This window comes from Macaca nemestrina, chromosome 6, assembly GCF_043159975.1.
Source record: "Macaca nemestrina isolate mMacNem1 chromosome 6, mMacNem.hap1, whole genome shotgun sequence".
NCBI classification, from domain to species: Eukaryota; Metazoa; Chordata; class Mammalia; order Primates; family Cercopithecidae; genus Macaca; species Macaca nemestrina.
In genome coordinates, this window is record NC_092130.1 from 37,367,129 (window position 1) to 37,389,266 (window position 22,138).

The window sequence follows — 22,138 nt, forward strand, 5'->3', positions numbered from 1 at the left end:
AGAGGCAACTGCTAATGCCAGTTTTTTTATGTGTATATCCTATCTCTAACAGTCCCTTCTGTTTTGAGATCCGAAAGCTCTTACTGGCTCAAGCCCCAGTCTTATGAGGGCCTGCCTGAAGCATCCCAACAGGCAAAGGTTATGGTGGCTGGAGCAGAGGAGGAGGTGAGTTTCCATCTGTGTGTCTCTTCTTTGGGGACTCAGGATAGTGATTAGTAGCCGTATTGCTAGCTCCCAGAATGATCAATCCTCTATCCAAGTAGTCTATCATCTTCTGGTCCTGTCATCCTTGGTCTGCTCCCCTTTACTGGTAGACAAAATTGGACGTTTGCTCTTCCCATGGTTCCCCTACTCCAGCAGTCTACAGTCTTCAAAGTCTGAGCTGTTTCCACTCAATCCTATGCAAACCTTTAGGTCTTAGAAATCATCATAAAGCATTTTGATTTCTTCAGAAAGAAGTTGTTGATTGCTTTTATTTATGCCACTCTGTGGAAAGATACGGGAAATAAAGGGCATAGAAAAAAGAAATGCAGACATTCAAGGTCCCAGAGTAAGGGAGGATAGTTCACGGCTGGGTCTGAGGTAAGTGGGGGAAGCATGCTACTATAATTCTGTGCTTTACAGCACTGCTCTATAATACCTTCGTTGTGTTCTCTGTTTTACTAAGTTTGCTTTAAATGTGGTTTCAAAAAAAAAAGAGAAGAACAAAAAAGGTTACAGGATGAGAAAAACAGTGATGCTGAATTTGCAGTCCTTTACCATCATGGTAAAAACACATACACAAAAGGAACACAAATTTTTAATAGCACAGAAAATTAGGCTCTCAGTCAACATTCTCCTGCCACCAGGATATCCACTAGGCAAAGCTCAGATGAAGGCCTGAGGAAAACTCAGCTAGGGAAACAACGTGATAGGTGGTGGCCCTCTGCCCACCAAAAACTTAGCCCAAGCCACCCGGGGGTGTGGGGAAAAGGCTATGCTGCAACCCCCCAACCCCACTCCAGCACACACACTACTGGGGGCTACTTTCTGGGGTACCCAGAGCTGTCATGAGATTATAATCCAGGCAATGAAATCAGACTGCAGAGCAGAAGTGGAGAGGAGTCCTTTTATATCAAGGCAAGTGAATTCAGGAGAGCCCTAGAAGAAACATGACAGCCATGAGGGAAGAACCACAGCACGCTTCAGATTACCCAGGAGTAAACTTGGCTTCTCCCAGGACCATGACCAAATAGCAAAACCAGGAAAAATCAATGCAGGCTTAGAGGTCCACTAAATGAAAGCTTTAAGAATACCAGAAAGTTGGCTCAAATCATGTACAATAGCCCTCCAATCATCATGCAAGATAATGATTCTAATAGCATTCAGGAAAATAGCAGAACAAGGAGAATCTCCACAGTGAGTTTAAAAGCAAAGGTTTGATTAAACAGAAGATATAAACTCCTATAAAATATTTGTTGGCAAAAAATACAGAGATCAAAGCACTCTGAAAAATAATTCAGACAGCACCTGCTCTGTCACATAAATAAAATTCAAAAAATATGGATGCCAGAAACTAAGACAACAAAATAAAACAAGAAATAGACCGAAATAATAAAGATTACAGATGAAAAGTAGAAATAAAAGGAGTTAAATAAGATAATAAAGACACTGGAAAATCCAATTACAAAAAGTTAAAATATGCATTGTAAACAGCAAAATAATAATCACAGTCGACCCAACAATTTTAAATGAGTAACACTGAGATGGGTGACAAGTTTGAGAATTTTTGCTAGAATGTAAAGAATCGGGAGAAAAATTAAACATTAAAAAGGTGAAAAATGTCGGTGTGTTTAAAATACTGAGAATTACAGAAAAACAAACAGTAAAGAGATTTGTTTGCCTTTAGAAAAATATGTATACAAACTCCTTCAATGGCCCTCAATATGTATAAAAGAATGATTACATGGTGATATATAAAAGTAGTGGAAAAGGGAAAATGACTCATTATATGGATACCAGTCAACTGGACAAGTATTAGAGGAAAAAGGAGAGTTTCCATTTTGCATGACAGATTTTAAGGGAAATTAAGGTTTTTGTCATTCTAGATTGGGTAAGGGGTTTTGTTTGTTTGTTTGTTTGTTTTTGAGACAGAGTCTCATTCTGTTACCCAGGCTGGAGAGCAACGGCACGACTCAGCTCACTGCAACCTCTGCCTCCCAGGTTCAAGCGATTCTCCTGCCTCAGCCTCCTGAGTAGCTGGGACTACAGATGTGCACCACCATGCCCGGCTAATTTTTGTATTTTTAGTAGAGATGGGGTTTCACCATGTTGGCCAGGCTGGTCTCAAACTCCTGACCTTGTGGTGCACCCTCCTCGGCCTCCCAAAGTGCTGGGATTACAGGTGTGAGCCACCGCGCCTGGCCTGGGGAAGGTCTTTTATGGCACAATTTGTTTAGAAAAAAGATAACAGACTGGATATCATAAAAATTTAAAATAGCCAGGCATGGTGTCTCACACCTGCAATCCCAACACTTTGGGAGGCCAAGGTGGGCAGATCCCTTGAGCTCAAGAGTTTGAGGCCAGCCTGGGCAACATGATGAAACCCCATCTCTACTAAAAATACAAAAATTAGCTGGGCATGGTGGACTACCTGTAGTCCCAACTACTCAGGTAGCTGAGGCACAAGAATCACTTGAATCTAGGAGGTGGAGGTTGCAGTCAGCCAATATAACACCACTGCATTCCCACCTGGGTGAAAGAGTGAGACCCCCATCTCAATAAAATATTCATAAGACAACAAAAACAAATGCACCATAAAGTTTAAGACAAATAATAATCTGAAAAAACATATTGAAAATATAGCCTATAGATCTAAAAGGGTCTTGTAATCAAAAGAAGAACACACTGCCAGGTGCGGTGGCTCACGCCTTATAATCCCAGCACTTTGGGAGGCCAAGGCGGGTGGATCACTTGAAGTCAGGAGTTCGAGACTAGCCTGGCCAACATGGTGAAACCTGGAATCTACTAAAAAGATACAAAAGTTAACCTGGCGTGGTGGCATGCACCTATAATCCCAGCTACTCAGGAGGCTGAAGCATGAGAATCACTTGAACCTGGGAGGCAGGGGTTGCTGTGAGCCAACACTAAGCCACTGCACTCCAGCGTGGGTGACAGAACAGGAAAAATAATAATAATATTAAAAATAAAACAAAAAAATTTTTTCAAAGAAAAAGAAGAACATACCAATAGAAAAACAGGCTAAGAATACAAACAGGCAATTCAACAAAAGTAGTATAAATCAGCAATAAACATGTAAACAGTACAACCTCACCCCAAATTACAGAAATGCAAAATTAAATTTAAAAATGTACTTTTAAAAATGTTTATAATTGATATGCAAAACAGCAATACACAGCATGGCAAAGATGTGGGGTATAGGATATTCTCCTCAGACTCTGCTAACTACAAACTTGGGAATATCAACTAAGAGCCTTGAAAACATGTACATACCTTGACCCAGCAATTCAACATCTTAAAATAAGTCCAGAGGAAATAATTAAAGATGCGTATAAAAATTATAACAGCTAACATTTTATATTTAACATGAGAAGGCTCTGGACTCAGCAACCCACAGGCATCTTTTCATTCCATCCTCACATTACTATGGAGGCAGGAGCCATTATTACAGATGCGGAAATAGATGACTAGACCAGTGTGAATCATTTGTCTACGTCAAAGAAATAAGCAGTGGAACTGCAACTTATCTAATCTCAAAATGCATGCTCTTAATCTCTGCTGCCTCAATGGGGATGTTTACCCTCTGTCCTGCCTCCATAGGGATGTTTACCTGAGTGCTTTCTAGAATGATGAAGAATTGCAATTAGCCCATGTATCCAAGAACAGGGGACTGATTAAAAAGTTATAGAGCATCTATGCTATATGTGCCTAAGAAAATCATACTCTAGAAGAACTTGAATGACATGTGACAAGAGACACTCTATAGTGTTACATGAATAAAACCTGTAATATCTGCACAGTGAGTTTAATTTTGTAAACATACTGCTATATTTATTATAGTATATTATACCATACTAAATTTAAAATGTAATAATATAACATTTTGATGTCATATGACAAAACAGTTAATAAAGGTTAACTCTAGTCTATAGAACTGTTATTTTCTTCTACTTTTTGTATTCCTCCAAACTTTCACAATGACCACTCATAACTTTTCATTAGGAAAAAATTTATTTAAAATATGTACTGAGAGACAGGAAGAGAGACAGACATACACTGAACAAGTATATAGCTGATTAATATATTAAATAGTATAGACAAAAAGTTGGGGTAAAATTTGGAAAGATTTATCTTTACTTAATATTCAGGGGGGAAATCCCCCAGACACACAGAAGGTATTCTATTTCTAGGAATCTGCAAGTCTTTGAGAGTCCTTTTCACTCTCCAAAGACTAATGACTTCTGTTGCTAGGAGGAAGGGATCAAGTGTAGCTCTTGGTAGGACACTAGTACAAAGCCACACTGCACTTGCTATGAGGAATTTTAGCAAGCTTTCTTAAGGAATCCTGATCAGTACAAAGAAGACATTCTCAAAGCGCTGGCTCTTATAGTCCTCTTCCAACCCAAAGTCCTCCAATGTATTAAGAGTTCAAAAAATAAACTCCAAGTAATCCAAAAAAGTCTCTGGTTTTACTTAATTCTCAGCCTTTTTTTTTTTTTTTTTTTTTTTTTTTTTTTTTTTGAGATGGAGTCTTGCTCTGTCATCCAGGCTGGCAGTTCAGTGGTGCAATCTTGGCTCACTGCAACCTCTGCCTTCTGGGTTCAAGGGATTCTCCTGCCTTAGCCTCCTGAGTAGTGGGGCTACAGGTGCACATCACCATACCTGGCTAATTTTTTTATTTTTTATTTTTTGGGATGGGGTTTTGTTCTTGTTGCCCAGGCTGGAGTGCAATGGAGCAGTCCTGGCTCACTGCAACCTCTGCCTCCCGGATTCAGGATGTTCTCCTGCCTCAGCCTCCTGAGTAGCTGGGAGTATAGGCATGCGCCACCACACCTGACTAATTTTTTTTTTTTTTTTTGTATTTTTGGTAGAGAAAGGGTTTCACCATGTTGGTGAGGCTGGTCTAGAACTCCTGACTTCAGGTGATCCGCTTGCCTTGACCTCCCAAAGTGCTGGGATTATAGGTGTGAGCTACCACGCCCAGCCTAATTTTTGTATTTTTAGTAGAGATGGTGTTTCACCATGTTAGCCAGGCTGCTCTCGACCTCCTGACCTCAGGTAATCCACCTGCCTCAGCTCCCAAAGTACTGGGATTATAGGCATGAGCCACCATGCCTGACCAGCCATATTTTCAATAACCAAAACATACTACTCCACTTTTGAGAGCCCTGGACAGATAAACCAAATCTTACACAGTACCTGGCACATAATAAGCATCCAATGAATTTATAATAAAGAAATAGTTAATGAAAGGTTCACTCGGCCCAGCCATCTCAGGGGAAGGTTTTGGAGCACGGGTGCCATGTTTATTTTATACTCTTGGCTAGCCCAGACACTACGAGTACCAAGAATTGATGAAGTTGAGGGCGTGTTCACAAAAGAGAAGATGAAGCTCCTCCTTCAGGTCTGGAGTCCTGGTGATTCTGTAACTGAGAGATTCAAACTTACTTTTTTTTTTTTTTTGTATTCAAACTTACTTAACTGCTAGGGAGAATCATGTATACCATTCTCAACTTTCAATTAGATGTTGCACTGTGGTCATCTCGCAGCTCTGGTTGGATCTCAGATTAGATTCCAGTCTATCTGTAATGTCCTCCTGGCAGAGGCAGCTGCCCTCGTGACTTTCAGCTGCTAGTTATTACTTTTTCATGACATTTCTCAAATGTTCATGATTATTTTCTCTATCCCCAGGAAAACCAAGGAAGAGAACAAGACAAATATCTTGTGTGAAGGCCACTAAGAAAAGTGATAAAAACAAGATCCTTTCATAACCACTCTTTTGCTTAACACAACTGAGCTAAAGTGGTTCTTTTTTAGATTAGCAAAGCAGTCTAAAATGTCATATTTCTTTTCATTAGTGTCATCTTACATAATAATCTGTCATCTTTGAAATCTCTCTGCCCCTTCTGTTCCCCCATATCAAGTTGGTTAAAAGTCCTGTTGATTCTCTCTCTATACTCATTTTGAGTCTGTCCTTTTTTCCTGACTTCAGAGCACCTGGTTCAGTCTTTGATAGGGTTTGCCTTACCTAATCTATTACAACCATCTTCCGCCTCCATGTCTTTCCATAATCAAATACATGCTCCACATTGTAGCCAAGATTATGCTCCTAATGCTAGAATCTGATATTGTTACATCTGCATTAGATAGACTTTTTTTAAAAAAGCTACCCGCAGCCATTATTTCAGGAAAACACTCCTCCATCATCCTATCAATAATCCTGTTCAGTCCACTGGGTTTCAGGGACTAACCCCGTCCCCACCCCAACCCTCCACCCCATCCCCCATATCCCCCAACACAGGCAGAGGATCCAGGCCATCTGCTGTGGGCCATGTGACTGGTCTGAGATTGAGAAACGAATCACGTGAATGGCCACATACTGGCCAAGCAAAGTCCTCACTGGAGCCTTCTGCCAACACGGCCAAGAAAGGCACTCTCTTCTCAGTGACCACAGGCTCCAAGGACTGCAGAGGCTGAACCTGTCTGGTACGCTCCCTCGGAGAACAAAAGCCACACCAAGCCCAAAAGAGGTCAGAGAACATGAGAAGCCAGAAGAAAGAAGGGGCAAAGGATCTAGCAAAAGTAAAGACATCATTGGCATCCCTGACTCTGCCATGTTTCTGTCTTGGATTCACCAGTTATGTGAGCAAATAAATGCTTTTTTTCCCTTGTAAAGTATTCTGAATTGTCTTCTTGACACTTTTGTGTGTAAAAGCATCATAATGGATATAATCCCACCATTTAGAACTTTTAATAGTTTCTTACTTCCTATAGAAAAAACTCCAAACACTTTGCCTCAATATTCAAGTTCCTCAACAAAAGAGACCACCTTAGCTATTCAACTTTAAAACTCTCCTGTCCCAGCCTCAAGAAAGTCTTTCAGAATTTTTTTTTTTTTTTTTTAGATGGAGCCTCACTCTGTCACCCAGGCTGGAGTGCAGTGTCGTGATCTTGGTTCACTGCCAGCTCTGCCTCCTGGGTTCACGCCATTCTCCTGCCTCAGCCTCCAGAGCAGCAGGGACTACAGGTGCCTGCCACCACTCCCAGCTAATTTTTTGTATTTTTAGTAGAGATGGGGTTTCACCGTGTTAGTCAGGATGGTCTCGATCTCCTGACCTCGTGATCTGCCCACCTTGGCCTCCCAAAGTGCTGGGATTACAGGCGTGAGCCACTGCGCCTGGCCTGTCTTTCAGAAATATTAAAATAATAATCATAGAATCAATACCCTTTGCTGTAGCCACCGTAGACCCTTTGTTCAGAATACTTCCTGAATTGGAATTATTCTTCTACTCTCTCCTTCACTACACTACTCAATCTTCTAGACCCGGCACATATTAAGCACGAATATCATACTTTACATTACAGCTTTCATACACACAGATATTTCACCCTATCAGGACTCCTAACAGAAAAGAAACAGCTCTTTCTAAAGTTTAATCTCTAGTACCTGACATCTGTTCTAAATATCAAACACCCCACAAATGTTTGCAGCTCTGGTCAGAAATGAAAAACTAAGGATTGACAGATACTAGACTCTTAATTCTTCTTTATATTAGTATTTCTCAAAAATCAAGCCTATCACCATACAACGCAGCAACTGCACACTCAGACATTTATCTCAGAGGAACAAATATACGCTCACACAGGAACTATATATGAAAATTTACAGAAGCTTTATCATAATTGCCCCAAACTGGAAACAACTCAGATGCCCTTCAATAAATGAATGGTTCAACAAAGTGCAGTATATCCATACAATGGAATATTACTCAGCAATAAAAAAGAACTATTAATACATGGAACAGCAAAAACAAACCTTGAGAAAATTACACTGATTGAAAAACAATGCCAATCCCAAAACGTTCTGTATTGTATAATTCCATTTAAATAATAATCTTGAAATGACAAAATTATAGAAATAGGGAATAGATTACTGATTGCCAGGGGTCAGACACAGGGTGCAAGGTGGGAAGTGAGGTACGTGCTTGTACAACATCACAAGGAATCCTTTTAGTGATGGAAATGTTCTGCCTCTTGACTAAATTAATGCCCATATTTTGGTTGTGATATTAAAATTGTGTTTTGCAAGATGTTACACCTTTAGAGAAGACTGGGTAAGTGGTACGCAGGATCTCTATATTATTTCTTACAGCCGCATGTAAATCTACAATTATCTCAAAATGAAAAGTTTAATTTTTATAAAAACTAACCATATATCAAATCTTAAACAACAAAAAAAAAACCCAGATACTCGTTGCTAGAGCACCTCACAAATAATCATAGTTTCAAACAACAGATCTCACACTAATTAGCAATACAATAGGGTTTTGGTTACAAGAAGTGAATGATTCTCTCTAAAAGAGGTGAAGACAGTCATTCTGGCCAACATGACAGAAGAGATTTCTTTACATAAGAAAGCTATTTTCAGAAAGTGGGATGGCAAAATAAATTACAAATGCTAACACAAGAACTGTCCCTGTCCAAAACACTGAGCTGGGTACCCCAAGTGATAGTCCATCTCTACAAGCTAGGGCTTCCATGGGGAGGAATAAAAGCCTCTGTGAAATCTGATCTGTTTGCCATTTAGATCCATGTGACTCATGGAGGCTGGCTGCACTCATATCTAAAAATACAGGAAATCTGCAGCCTAAGCAAATTTGGCTCATGGACTCATGGGCTTTTGATTCAAATACTGCACATTTGGAGTCAGTGGTTTTATATTTGTATCAGCCAGTGGCAAACGGGGTTCTGCTGCTCAAGTGACAAGTATTCAGTTGAAATCTAGAAGAGGATCAGAAGATTTATCTGCTTATATACATTTTATCTGAGAGTTACATGACACCTGCTCAGTATCAGGAACATGAACTCTGAGGTCCTCTGGAGCCCAGAATGATGCCTTTCCTCGGGCAGTGGGTGTGTCCCACTAAATACCTGCCCCAAAAGAGAATGGAGGGAGTCATGAGCTATTAAAGACAGAGTAGGGTGTGGTGGTCACGTGAGTGACAAGTACCACTTGGACCAGAAGCGCTGAACCTACAGACAGAGAGGGTGTGGTGTCTGGGCCCTGGCATTTTTTATTTTGTCCAGTCCTACTCAGAACCTTTCCCAGCAGCGCCTGAAGCCATGACAACTGACTGATGAGGCAGCTGACTTCTGGGTGACAGCTCATGGATACCCTGATTCCTTTGCCACAGACTGTATCTACTCACGGACCTGGTGACTTCTCAGAGTGGGCCCCCCACCCAGGGACCGGCCTAGCAGAGCCACTGCCGCACTCACCCATCAGGACACTCAGCAACTTCTGCACTCTGGAGTTGACCCCCACAATTCGATACAGCCCTTGCTCGTTGATCCCTGAGGAAAGAAACAGTGATGATTTAATTAGAGACACGTCAGAACACAAATCAGGCCAATCCAGCCAAGTGTACTTTTTTTTGTCATTTTCTCAGTCCTCCTAAAAGCTGCTCTAATTAAAGTCCCCTGTCACTCAGCTCAGCTCTTAGCAAAGGAGTGGGATTTGGTACAGCTGTCTAGGATTTCACGGATGTGCTGCACACTTCAGCCCTCATGTTAGTTCAGTCATCAGAGGCGAAAGCAACTTTCCTTTTCTCTTGCCAAAGGCAGCATCTGAAGAGTTCTAAAAGACGCAAAATGTACACTTTTAAATATGTCATATTTAACCAGTTTTTAAAATTAAAATGCCAAAAATGACATGATTAAAAATCCATAAAACAGAAAAAGACACTTTATAATCTATTTTTACATATAAAATAAAAATATTGAAGTGTAAGACCGTTTTTAATTTTAAGGAATGTTAGCCAAGACTGAGAAATTAGAAGATCCAGTCATTTATAATATAAATATTCTTCATCAAAAAAAGACCACCTTTATTTCATTCAACTGTACAATTAGACTAGTAAGGGTTTACTTTTAAATTAAACATCTAAACAAAGAATCAAAAACCAATCTACTTCAGTGTTTCTGTTCATTTAAATACATGGATTAGATCACCACTGTACCACCTACAAAAGAAGGCAATTTAGACCAGGTGACTTGAAACAATTTTTCTTCTGTTAGTCCCAGGCCCATCCTACCTGACCCCTCTCAAGTAGCAGAGCTCCAGCTTCCTATTTTATTCCTCTGATGTCCATTCTTCAACCAGTAGCCAAAGTGAACTATCTAAAGTGCAAATTAGTTCATATCACCTCTTCTCTTAAAACCCTCCAGTAGCTTCCCATTGCATTTAGACCATAACCAAAACTACTTGGGATGGCCTATAAGGCCTATACTATTGAGCACTGGACTACCTCTGATTGCATCAATGACCACATGCATTCTGCTCCACACAGTGGCCTTCCTGTCACCTCAATGTGCCAAGCTCATGGCCCCACCTCATAGCCTTTGCTACAGCTGTTTCCTCTACCAGGACTGCTCTTCTCCCAGAGCTTTTCATCATTCAGATCTCAGCTTCAATGCAACCGCTTCAATCTAATGCAACCCACAATCAATACCACTGGTCATTCCCTTACCCTGATTTCTTTCTTTATAGCAGTTAACAATATCTGAAATTATCTTTTTTATTTGATTCTTTACTTGTTTTTTTCTGTTACATTCTCAATAGAATGTAAACAGTAATTGTGTCCTGTTCACCATTATATCCTCAGCCCCTGGATCAGTCTATGGTACACAATAATAAACAAAACACTGAGTTTATACTCCATCAAGATCAGTATAAAATACTTAGGGGCCAAAACACAATCTTTCAGAAGAAATTCAGGAAAGGACCAACTCTGCAGTACTTTCAACAATACCTATGTAGACATGGAACTAACGAATAAAAAAAGAAGTGGTCTGGAATGATAGGATTTTACAGCTAAAGAGGACCTGTAAACTCATGTACATCATTCTGGATGATTCATGGACTAGGAGGCCCTGGTCAAAACCTAAGTGATGGGTCCCAAGTTACTCAGTGTCAGAAACTTGATTCAGTAACATGTCAGCTCGGGAGCTTGAAAAGTCTTAAGTTAAACGTCTCTACTTCTATCCTTGTGCTTTTCTGCAACTTTACACAATCCCACCTCCCGCTGGACAATTGTCAAATCCCAGAGAGTATGGAAAGTCTGTTCATCTCTGGTCACCATAAATACGTACTCACATACACACACTGCAATAGGGAGATACCCACTTTTTTCAACTATTTATGCTAAAATGGCACCTAACTCATACTGTCCTTATATCTTCTTTGTGCTCAATGAAGACTTTCTTAGAAGTTAAAATACATCATTTCCATTTTCATTTTAGAGGAGGAAGAGGAACTTGTATACCTCTTCCCCTACTTATCGTATTTATTTTGTAGTTTTACATCAGAAAAATTTGTCCTCCTGAGCTACCAGTTTGCATTTACTGCAGACTCTGTGAACAGTTTTAAATGATTAGGTTTCTTTCTTGATTTTGGCTGCTAAAATCTGAGAGATGAACAGGTGGCCCAGCTCAAGCAAGCATATGAACTTTACTGGGGAAAAGAGATTTTTTTTTTAGATTCGCTTTTGGCTCCATTTTTGCGCCTCTACCTTTAAACTCTGTACATTTTATTCTCGGTCTTTTCTTTTAAAATTAAAAAAAAAAAAAATTAAAACCTCTGTTGAAAATTAGGCTGTGCACAGTGGCTCATGCCTGTAACGCCAGCACTTTGGGAGGCCAAGGCAGGCAGATCACTTGAGGTCAGGAGTTCAAGACCAGCCTGGCCAACATGGTAAAACCAGCAGGGCATGGTGGCGGGCACCTGTAATGCCAGTTACTCAGGAGGCTGAGTTAGGAGAATTGTTTGAATCTGGGAGGCCAAGGTTGCAGTGAGTGGAGATTGAGCCACTACACTCCAGCCTAAGCAACAGAGCAAGACTTTGTCTCAAAAGAAAAAAGAAAAAAGAAAAATTACCTTAGTAATGAACACTTCAAAAAAATTTAGAAACTACAGGTAAGGTAAATAGATGGGTCAAAGTGAGACAGTAAAAATCAGCAGAGAGCCACTGAGAACACAATGAAACCTGTACAATACGACTGCTCCTCTCCCCACTGCTCCCAGAACGGGCTCATACTGAGCAGCTGCTTTGTAACGTGCATTTTTCACATATTATAAATAATTTTTAAAATGCTGTATGTCTGTAATCCCAGCACTTTGGGAGACCGAGGTGGGCAGATCACAAAGTCAGGAGATCAAGACCATCCTGGCCAACATGGTGAAACCCCGTCTCCACTAAAAATATAAAAACTTAGCTGGGCGTGGTGGCGTGTGCCTGTAATCCCAGCTACTCAGGAGGCTGAGGCAGGAGAATCCTTTGAACCAGGGAGTTGGAGGTTGCAGTGAGCCGAGATGACGTCACTGCACTCCAGCCTGGGAATAGAACGAGACTCTGTCTTAAAAAAAAAAAAAAAAAAAAAAAAAAAAAAAAAAAAAGCCGTATGTCAAAACATGTATTTCCATTGCATTGTTAGTGATTCAGTTTTTTACTACACAGACATATCATTGTTGATTTAACCCATTTTTTAGACATTTGGCCAGTTCACAATTTTGTACCTTAACATCGCCACTGTGTAAACATCCTTATTGCTCAATCTGGCCCATATCCTTATTTCCTCAAGGCCAATTCCCAGAAATGTCACCTACTTCTACTTTATATTCTCTGGATATATCTTACCTTTACAAGCTGCCTTAAGTCTTTGTTTAAGGGAGGTACAGGAGAAATAACTGAACATTTTAAAAAATGTTTCCATACGTTACAACTGTTTTGGAAAAAATATCTTTTGACAGTATACATAAGGGTAGGTTTTTAAAATCTCTCTCTTCCCTTTACTTAATGCCTCACAGTCCTTATAAAAAAAACTGTGCATTTCTCAACTGGTAAGAGTTATGATTCCTGCTTTAAAAGAGAGAATTTCTTTCCACTACTTAAAAAGGGCTGGTAGGCTAAGAGGCTATAGAGTAAATGAGATTCACATCTCTGACAATGGTTCAAATCAAATCCAGTGGAAACATGGTTAATAGCTTTTCTCAGTGGTACAACAGACCAGCAAACTCAAAGCTCCAAACTGCTGGGACTGAGGAATCTCCTTTGTGGCAGTCTCTGAAGAAGGGATGGAGACCATCAGGATGAACCAGCTTCCTTGATCTTAATGTCTGCTCCCACAGACCTGGGAAAGATCAGTGTGAACACTGATCTTCTCTCTACCTGGGTGGTCCCCAGGGACTAGCTCCCAAGGACATCTTGGGTTCACAGACCCCAAGATGACTGCCAGAGAAAATTCAGGGTGTCTATGAACTTAGACAGGAAAACAATTACATCTTTATCTTCACTAACCTACAACTGACATTAAGCATTTCCTTCCTTTACGGATGGAAGCAACAAATCACAGGAGCATTAGCAGTACCTGCAACTTGGTCAGAAATCACAGGCATTTCCATAACACATTACAATTATTATGGATATCTTGAAATATCACTGCTCCCAAATTATGTCGGTTATCAGACCCACCACTGTCGCTTACAAACTGTTAACAAAGAAACACATATATCATGATACCCTGTGTTTTTTAATATTTTAAAAACTGAATTCCAGTAACTGGTTTCTATAATCCTATGTATTTTAGATATTTAACACATTCTTCTGATCAGCCAAAGAAGTTGGTGACACAAAATCAGTTAGGACCTCCTGCTTGAGACGAACAGAACTTGTGGAAATCCACTGACAATGGCACTTGGGGAGCTAATGAGTCACTTAAAGTCAGGAAACAGCAGGTAGCAGGTCTGACTCCTCACCAGATGCATGACCTTCTATGAGAACAATGCCATCTGTTAAACTACTTTACCTCTGGTTTCCACGGCATGGATGCATTTCCTGATTATGCTGAAGCCAATGCTGTCCAACTGCGCAGCTGAAAGTGCAAGAGAAGGGCAGTTAAGTTGCTAGCCATGGAAATCAACCTCAGGATAGGGCTTAACCAATCCAGGATGAATCAATCGCATGCTGTGGTCACACATCCTTTTAATGTTTCCCAATAACAGTACAGGAATAACATCATAATAATAATAGCTGGCATTGAGAGCTTTCCATATGCTAGGTATGGTTTTAAGTGCTTTGCATGTATTATCTCATTTAGTTCTCATAGTAACCTCAAGTTGTAGTAACCTGTAAAATTATCTTCAACTTATAGGTGAAGAAACTGCGACATAGGGTGATAGGTACCTTTACATTGTTTTGCTATTAACAGAAGCTGTAGAACTAATTACGGTCTCCTTCAAAAAGCACAAATTAAGTGCTCTATAAATGTTGGGTAAGTGCTTAAAATAGATTATCTCACTTGATCCCAGTAAGTCCTCCACACTGACAGTATCATCAGCCCATATTACAGATGAAGAAACTGAGGCTTGGTAAAACTAAATATCTTGACCAAAGATGCAGAGCCAATACATGGAGAACTGCTCTAGAGCCCACACCATCAAACTGCCTTAAATGTGGCCCTGAGTTTAGTATAATTCTGCTCAGGTGACTAGAAGAAAGGAAAAATAGAAAAAGAAAAAAAGAAGAAAAATGATTCAGAGGAAAATTAAAACAGCCAAGAACAAAGACACTACCTAAGGAAGCAGCATGAAGGCAGTGGGGCCATCCTCCAGGGGGAAATGAGCAAGTGGCAACAGGGTTCTCGCTCAGAAAATAAATGATCAACAGCAGCAGCTTCTTCCACAGAAGAGAACCAGACAAGGCTGGAAACTTCTAACATGACAACAAGGCTGGAAATTCCCTAAAATTCACCCCCATGTTTTGGTGACCCAGTGATAATCTTTAAGAATGGGTTCATCTTTGACCTTCTTAGGACAGTGGGACAAGACATTCTACCACTTAATGGTCAGAGTGGAAAAGAAAATGGCAGAAAGTAGAAAAGCAAGTATTTATAGATGATTTGTGGTCATCTCAGGGAAAGTAATAAACTTGTAATACATGAGAAGTGAGCAGAACCTGAACTCATCTCGGATCTAATCCAAATTGAATCTTTCTTTAATTCTTAGCATATAGGGGTAAATTTAGATAAGATGAATATTTTACTTTTTTATTTTTGTTTTTTTATTTCCATAGGTTATTGGAGAACAGGTGGTATTTGGTTATATGGGTATTTTTTTTTTTTTTTGAGACAAGGTCTTACTCTATCGCCCAAGCTAGAGTGCAGTGGCATGATCTTGGCTCACTGCAACCTTCGCCTCCTGGGTTCAAGTGAGTCTCCTGCCTCAGCCTCTCTAGTAGCTGGGATTACAGGCACCCACCATCACATCCAGCGAAGTTTTGTATTTTTAGTAGAGATGGAGTTTTACCATGTTGGCCAGGCTGGTCTTTAACTCCTGACCTGAGGTGATCCACTGGCCTCAGCCTCCCATAGTGCTGGGATTACAGGAATGAGCCACCATGCCCGGCCTACATGGGTAAGTTCTTTAGTGGTGACTTGTGAGATTTTGATGCACCTATCACCCAAGCAGTATACATAGCACCCTATTTGTAGTCTTTGTTCCTTACCCCATTCCCACCCTTTCCCCCGTGTCCCCAAAGTCCATTGTGTCATTCTGATACCTTTGCGTCCTCATGGCTTAGCTCCCACTTATGAGTGAGAATATACAATGTTTGATTTTCCATTCCTGAGTTACTTTACTTCGAATAAGAGTCTCCAATCTCATACAGGTAGCAGCGAATGCTATTAATTATTCCTTTTTATGGCTGAGTAGTAATCCATCATATATATATATCACAGTTTCTTTATCTGCTTGTTAACTGATAGGCATTTGGGCTGGTTCCACATTTCTGCAATTGTCAGTTGTGCTGAAGATTTTAAAACATGTTTTCAATCCCTAAGGATTCCCAAAATCAAACTAAAAAAGAATGCTAATTCCTAAAACAACTCTTCCCAAACTGAAATATTAATAGTTCCTATACTTACATGTACAGTTATTGCTTAGTGATGCTTATTACAAACACACTCAGCCTCCAGGATAGTAAGTAAAATACCAGAAAAGAAACAGAAAAACAATGTTTTTCTCCCTGCAGATTACTTGCCATACAAATCATTCTTTTTATTCCCTTAAAATGGTAAGGAGCCTATTAACTCAATCCCTTGTTTTTCCCAGTATAAATAGAGTATTTGCTCTGCACATTGTGGCATCTCAAGATTTCTGATTACAGGCTGAAAGTCAAATCAAAATAATTCTTTCAAATAAAACTCAATTAACTCATGCAGCAGGCATTTTTCAAATTTAGTAACAACCTATAATACAGAAGCCAAATACCTGCTGGAATCCAGGGAAGGATTTAAAAAAAATAACAGCTTTATTGGTATATAATTCATATACCATAAGTTTACCCATTTTAAGTGTATGATTCAGCAATTTCTAGAGTATTTACAAAGCTGTATATTAATCACTATTATCTAACTCCAGAACATTTTTGCCCTCCTCCCTACCCCAAACACCCATACACATTAGCCATTTCTTCCCTTCTCCCAGCTGTGGGGAGAATTCCTTTTCTATGGATTTGCCTATTCTGAATACATCACATAAATGGGAATCATACACTATGTGGTCTTTTATGTCTAGCTCCTTCTACTTAACATAATGTTTTCAAGCCTTAGCCATGTTGTAGCATCAGTACTTCATTTCTTTTTATGGTTAAATAATATTCCATGGTCCAGATATATCACGTTTTATTTATCCATTCATCGGCCGATAGATATTTGGGCTATTTCCACTTTTTTGCTGTTGTGAATAACGTTACTATGAACATCTGTGTACAAGTCTTTGTGTGAATTGGTATTTTCACTTCTCTTGAGATACACCTAAGAGTGGCATCGCTGGGTCACAGAATGACTCTATGCTTAACTTTTTGAGGAACTGCCAAACTGTTTTCTAAGCAGCTGTACCAGTTTTCATTCCCACCAGCATTGTATGAGGGTTCCAATTTCTCCTAATCCTTGCCAACATTTGTTATTGTCTTTTTTATTATAGCCATCCTAGTGGGTGTCAAGAGGTATCTCATTGTGGTTTTGATTTTTATTTCCCTAATGACTAATAATGTTGGGAATCTTTTCATGTGCAGGGAGGATTTTCATTCCTTTATACAGTAGTCACAATAGAGCCTACCGGATAGCATTTGTCAGATGGGGAATTACTTTTTGTGCTAAAGGAGTTTTCCAAAATGTTTATAACTACGATTTATTAGTCTGGTGAAGCCTTTTAGTTCTTCTTTTGAGAGGCGCTTAAGATCATCTTTTCATAGGAATGAGAATCGAAGAAGTCTGGGAGAGAAAGAATTGTCATTTCACACAGTGCTATGGGGAGCTGCAGATATGGATTCTCAACTTGGATGTTTTAAGAGTAGGCTTGTGAACATGGTCTTATTCTAGGCATCGACGAACTTCTGCCCCAGACAAAGGCTATTTCTTTACCTTCTGAACATCAATAAAAGTTTTGAAAAATTGAAAATAACCTAGCATCTGACAGTGATGACCCCAGTGGTCAAAATGTACAAGCATGTAAAGCCATCAGCCCAATTACTGGACATAACCCTCTAGAGGCAAATCAGTCCTTGAACCTTTTTTTGTGGCACTGTAGGAAGTGGATCCTTTTCTAGGTAAATAATATTTAATGGAAAAGAATAAAATGGACCCTTCCAAATACATCCAGAAAATAATCACAAATTTACCCACTATTACAATTACTTCTTTTGGGAAACGGCAAAGGGAACACCCCACATTCAATCTCTGAATAAATGTTCCTCCTTTGGTTTTCCCAATGTTAAAGATTCTCCAATTTGTTTTAAACCAGCAAACTCCTTTTCTTGGAATAACTCTTACACAGATGTTATACATAAAGGTCTTACATATGATACGTGTAATCCAGTGTTTCTCAGTTTATCTTAGTTGTCTAAGTTCAAATGGATACAATATTTACATATTGCAAAGTCAAACATTATGAGCTCAAGATAACTCTGTTAGCCTCTAATGTATTAAAATTGCATACTGATGATAATTATTTATAGTCTATAAACAGATAACACTGTGTTAAGAAATGGAATCTCTTTCAAACAACAGTTTCCCCAACAAGGAATTCAAGAAATACAGGTTAGCAACCACTGCTTTAAACCTCTAAACTGGAACTAGTGTAAATGATCACACTGCCCACTGCCTGGGGACCCCATCTCTGTCTCTTCTCTTTCACAAACACACATGTACATGCATGCACACAAACACACACACAGAGCTTGATTTCTCCTCTCATCAACTTGAGTTCCCTGCTGACATCATGATTAGATTACTAATAATTAACAACTGTTTTATTATTTATCAAGGACCAAGTACCATAATGTGATAGGGACTATAGTGCACACATAACCAGATCATTAGTCCTGATCTCTGCCCAGTAGGGATATAATCTAAGTTAATTGAGATCTCCTAGTCTGAAAAGCAAATTCCCACTAAAAGGTTTAGAACACTATCACTACCAAGCCGCATTTGCTAAGGACAGAAAAAGTCTGAGTGACCCGCCAGATGGAGGCGGCTGTCCTTAATCCCCTCAAGCAGGTGATTCAGCTCTTTCACTGAGCCAAGGCTCAGAAAAGGTCAGGGATTTATTAGCAATTTCTGTATCCTTATAATCTCCAGCAATAATCTCTCATTAAATATCTACTAGGCTTGCATTAGTCCCTTAATTTGACTTGCAATGAGTTGTCGCAGGACCTGTGGCTCCCAGGCCCGACATCCACCATCCTGCAGTTGAGGCTTCAGCTGGTTTACTTCCCTCCCTCAGCCTCAGGTTCAGCTCTGCTCAGTGTACACACGAGGCCGCCCAAACAGTTGTCTCATCATGAATCCCGGCAGAGCCTGCACCAAATATCCAGGTTGGCCTCCCAGGTTAGAAATGTGCCATCCTCTTAACTTTCATTTCAAATTTTGAAACCTTGTCTCCTTTCAGACAAAGAAGCACGCTAGGGTGGCAAAGCCCATTTTTTCAAAGTTCTCTGGAGAACATGTGACCCCAGGAGAGGTGGGTTTATGCTCAGTAACCTTGAAGAATCTTAGGGAAAACCACAGAAGCGGGAAGAGGATGTCTTGGGCTACCATGCCTAGGATATGAACCCCGGGAGGAGGGAGGCAGGTGACATCCGGAGACTAGCTGTCTTACTGCAAAGGGATTAAAAGAACGACTATAAGGTATAATCATACACTATAAGGTATAATCAAATTATTTTCTTGTCTAAAAGGTGGAGGCTTGAATCGCTTGAACCCAAGAGGCAGAGATTGCAGTGAGCCGAGATTGCGCCACTGCACTCCAGCCTGGGCAAGACTCTATCTGAAAAAATAAAAATAAATAAAAGGAGGAGGCTGGTGGGCCAGGGAGACAGACATGGATTTTAGCATAACTGCCACTGCTATACAACCATAAGGTCACCATCATGCCCTGAAGCTTTTGGGACCTCACCTGAGATACTTTTCCCTGGCTCTTCCCAGGTATTAAAAAAAAAAAAAAAAAAAAAATGAGGTGTATAGGTGGTGGGAAAATTATAACAAAATCACAAGTATCACCCTGGGCACCACTCCTACCTCCTACCTCCTATATCCAAATTATCACCAAGTCCCTCAATTGTATCTTCTTTTTTTTTTTTTTTTTTTTTTGAGACGGAGTCTCGCTCTGTGGCCCAGGCTGGAGTGCCGTGGCCGGATCTCAGCTCACTGCAAGCTCCGCCTCCCGGGTTTACGCCATTCTCCTGCCTCAGCCTCCCGAGTAGCTGGGACTACAGGCGCCCGCCACCTCGCCCGGCTAGTTTTTTGTATTTTTTTTAGTAGAGACGGGGTTTCACCAGGTTAGCCAGGATGGTCTCCATCTCCTGACCTCGTGATCCGCCCGTCTCGGCCTCCCAAAGTGCTGGGATTACAGGCTTGAGCCACCGTGCCCGGCCTCAATTGTATCTTCTAATGCCCCTCAATTTTGTCCAAGTTTCTCCATCATCACCGTCACCACCCTGGTCCCCACCTCAATCATCTGCTGCCAGGATGACTGCATTAACCTGCTGGCTGGTCTTCTTACACTTCTTGTTCCTGTCTGCCCTCTGCATTGCAGCCCCCACGGTCTTGACAAAATCAGAGCATATCACCTCCCTGCAGCACCTCACTGCCCTTGGGAGAATAACCCCAATCCTTACTTGTTCACAAAGCTGTGTGTGACTGAGCCCTGCCTGGCCCTCCAGCTTCTTTAGGGGCCACTGCCCCAGCTCTGAGCACCTAGCCACACTGGCTGTCTTTCAAGAACATTCAACTGACCATGCTTTCTTCCCACCACAGACTGTGGATTTCGCATGGGAGCCCTTTGGCTCCCAACTCACATTGCCCTCAAGTGTCCCTTCTTCAAGAAACTCACCCAGACCTTCCCACCTAGGTTAAAGCTCCAATTGTGCACTCAGATACAGGACCATCAGCCTCTCTCAGACTATGATGCACCACTGCAAGTTTACATTGATATGTGGGATTCTGTGAAAAATGTCTACCAAACTAGAATACATATTCATGAGGGCGACGGTCCAGGTATATTTACTTCACTGGCTACTACAGCTCTCTTTCACCATCAACTATAGCGCTGGATATGAACTGGAAGTGTGTGCATGCGCATGTCATTTTTCATTTTGGATACACGAATAGGTAAATTAGTGAATGAATGGTAGAGAGAGCTGGCCGAGGGGCAGTGCGTCAAAATGACCTTTCAATTTCAACTAATATAAACCCTATGAGAGTAGATGAGTCCTTTTAACCTTTGGTCCTCCGCTTTCTCATTTTTTTGTGTGATGATATAAAGGTTAAATAAAGAAATGAATAGGCTGATCTAACCACTTCCTTCCTTCCTGTATCAATACAGGCATGCCACTGGGTCCAAGAGAAAGGAAGAACAAAAGTGGCACAAGCCAAGCCATGAAACATAGGAGACAAAAGCAAGTTTAGGTTTTCCTGGACACTTTTAGACCTTTTACATTTTGTCCATCAAGGCGTTAGTGAGTAGTGGAACCAAGATTTTATTTAACTCAGTCTGACTCTTGGGCTCATCCTCTTCTACTCTTTGCTTTCTGCTGGAGATAGTCAGAAAGGAACTTGGGGCTGGGGATCAAGTTTTGTGGATCTTGCCATTTCTATTCCAGTAGCAGCTCTCAACTCCAGTGAACAAGAGTGCACTTGTAGAAATGCAGATTCTGGGCCCTCTCCTGGCAATTGTCCATCAGTACATGTGAGAACCCCACCTGGAAAAACACTGTAGTATATACTAAGCAATTAAAATGATTATCACCAAAAACATTGAGCTGCATGTGGTGTGAAGCTGGGGCCGAGAGGAGGGCTTCTCCATATTACACTAACTTGGCCATCTAAATGAGGGTCAAGAGGGGCCTGAGGCCTGAGGGTCAAGAGAGCCCCTGGAAAACACAAGTATTCTCTGCTAGAGCTTCATGCTACCCATGAGATCTGACTCCTCAGGCTCAAGAGCCCCTCTTCTGAAAATCACTGACCTGCTGTTGCTCAACTCCAACCTTCAGTATTCAGAAAGCCAAGAAATTTGGCAAGAAGTGGCCAAATCACCCAATCTGAATAGAAGAAAACTTTCCATACTATAAGTCGACTGATGGACACATATATATAGTCTATAAAAACAGCACACTAGGACATGTCCCCAAACTACCCCACACCTGCATCCCTGGAATTCTAACCAAACCCTGGGGAGAGAAATCCTCATCCAAAGGAGAGGAGCTAATCTACTGAATTAGCCTCAGCATGAACTAGAAAGAGTTACTGTCCCTAAAGCTGGTATTCAACAGGTTTTTCCTAGTCTGAATTTTTTCCCCAGGAAACT

The 22,138-nt window shown here is 40.7% G+C and overlaps 1 protein-coding gene across 15 annotated transcripts in view; it reads right to left on the reverse strand.

The window, feature by feature from the left end:
• Window positions 1-22,138, reverse strand: part of LOC105466962 (Rho GTPase activating protein 26) — a 907,509-nt gene that overhangs the window by 179,418 nt on the left and 705,953 nt on the right. For all 15 annotated transcript variants that reach the window (XR_011624168.1, XR_011624169.1, XR_011624171.1 and 12 more), the window contains 2 exons: window positions 14,083-14,148; window positions 9,499-9,573 (listed from right to left, as the gene is read on the reverse strand). Coding sequence is in view for 5 of the 15 variants with exons in the window: in XM_011716194.3 (XP_011714496.1) it covers window positions 9,499-9,573; window positions 14,083-14,148 (141 nt within the window). In the remaining 10 variants the exon portion in view is untranslated. The remainder of the gene's footprint in view (window positions 1-9,498; window positions 9,574-14,082; window positions 14,149-22,138) is intronic.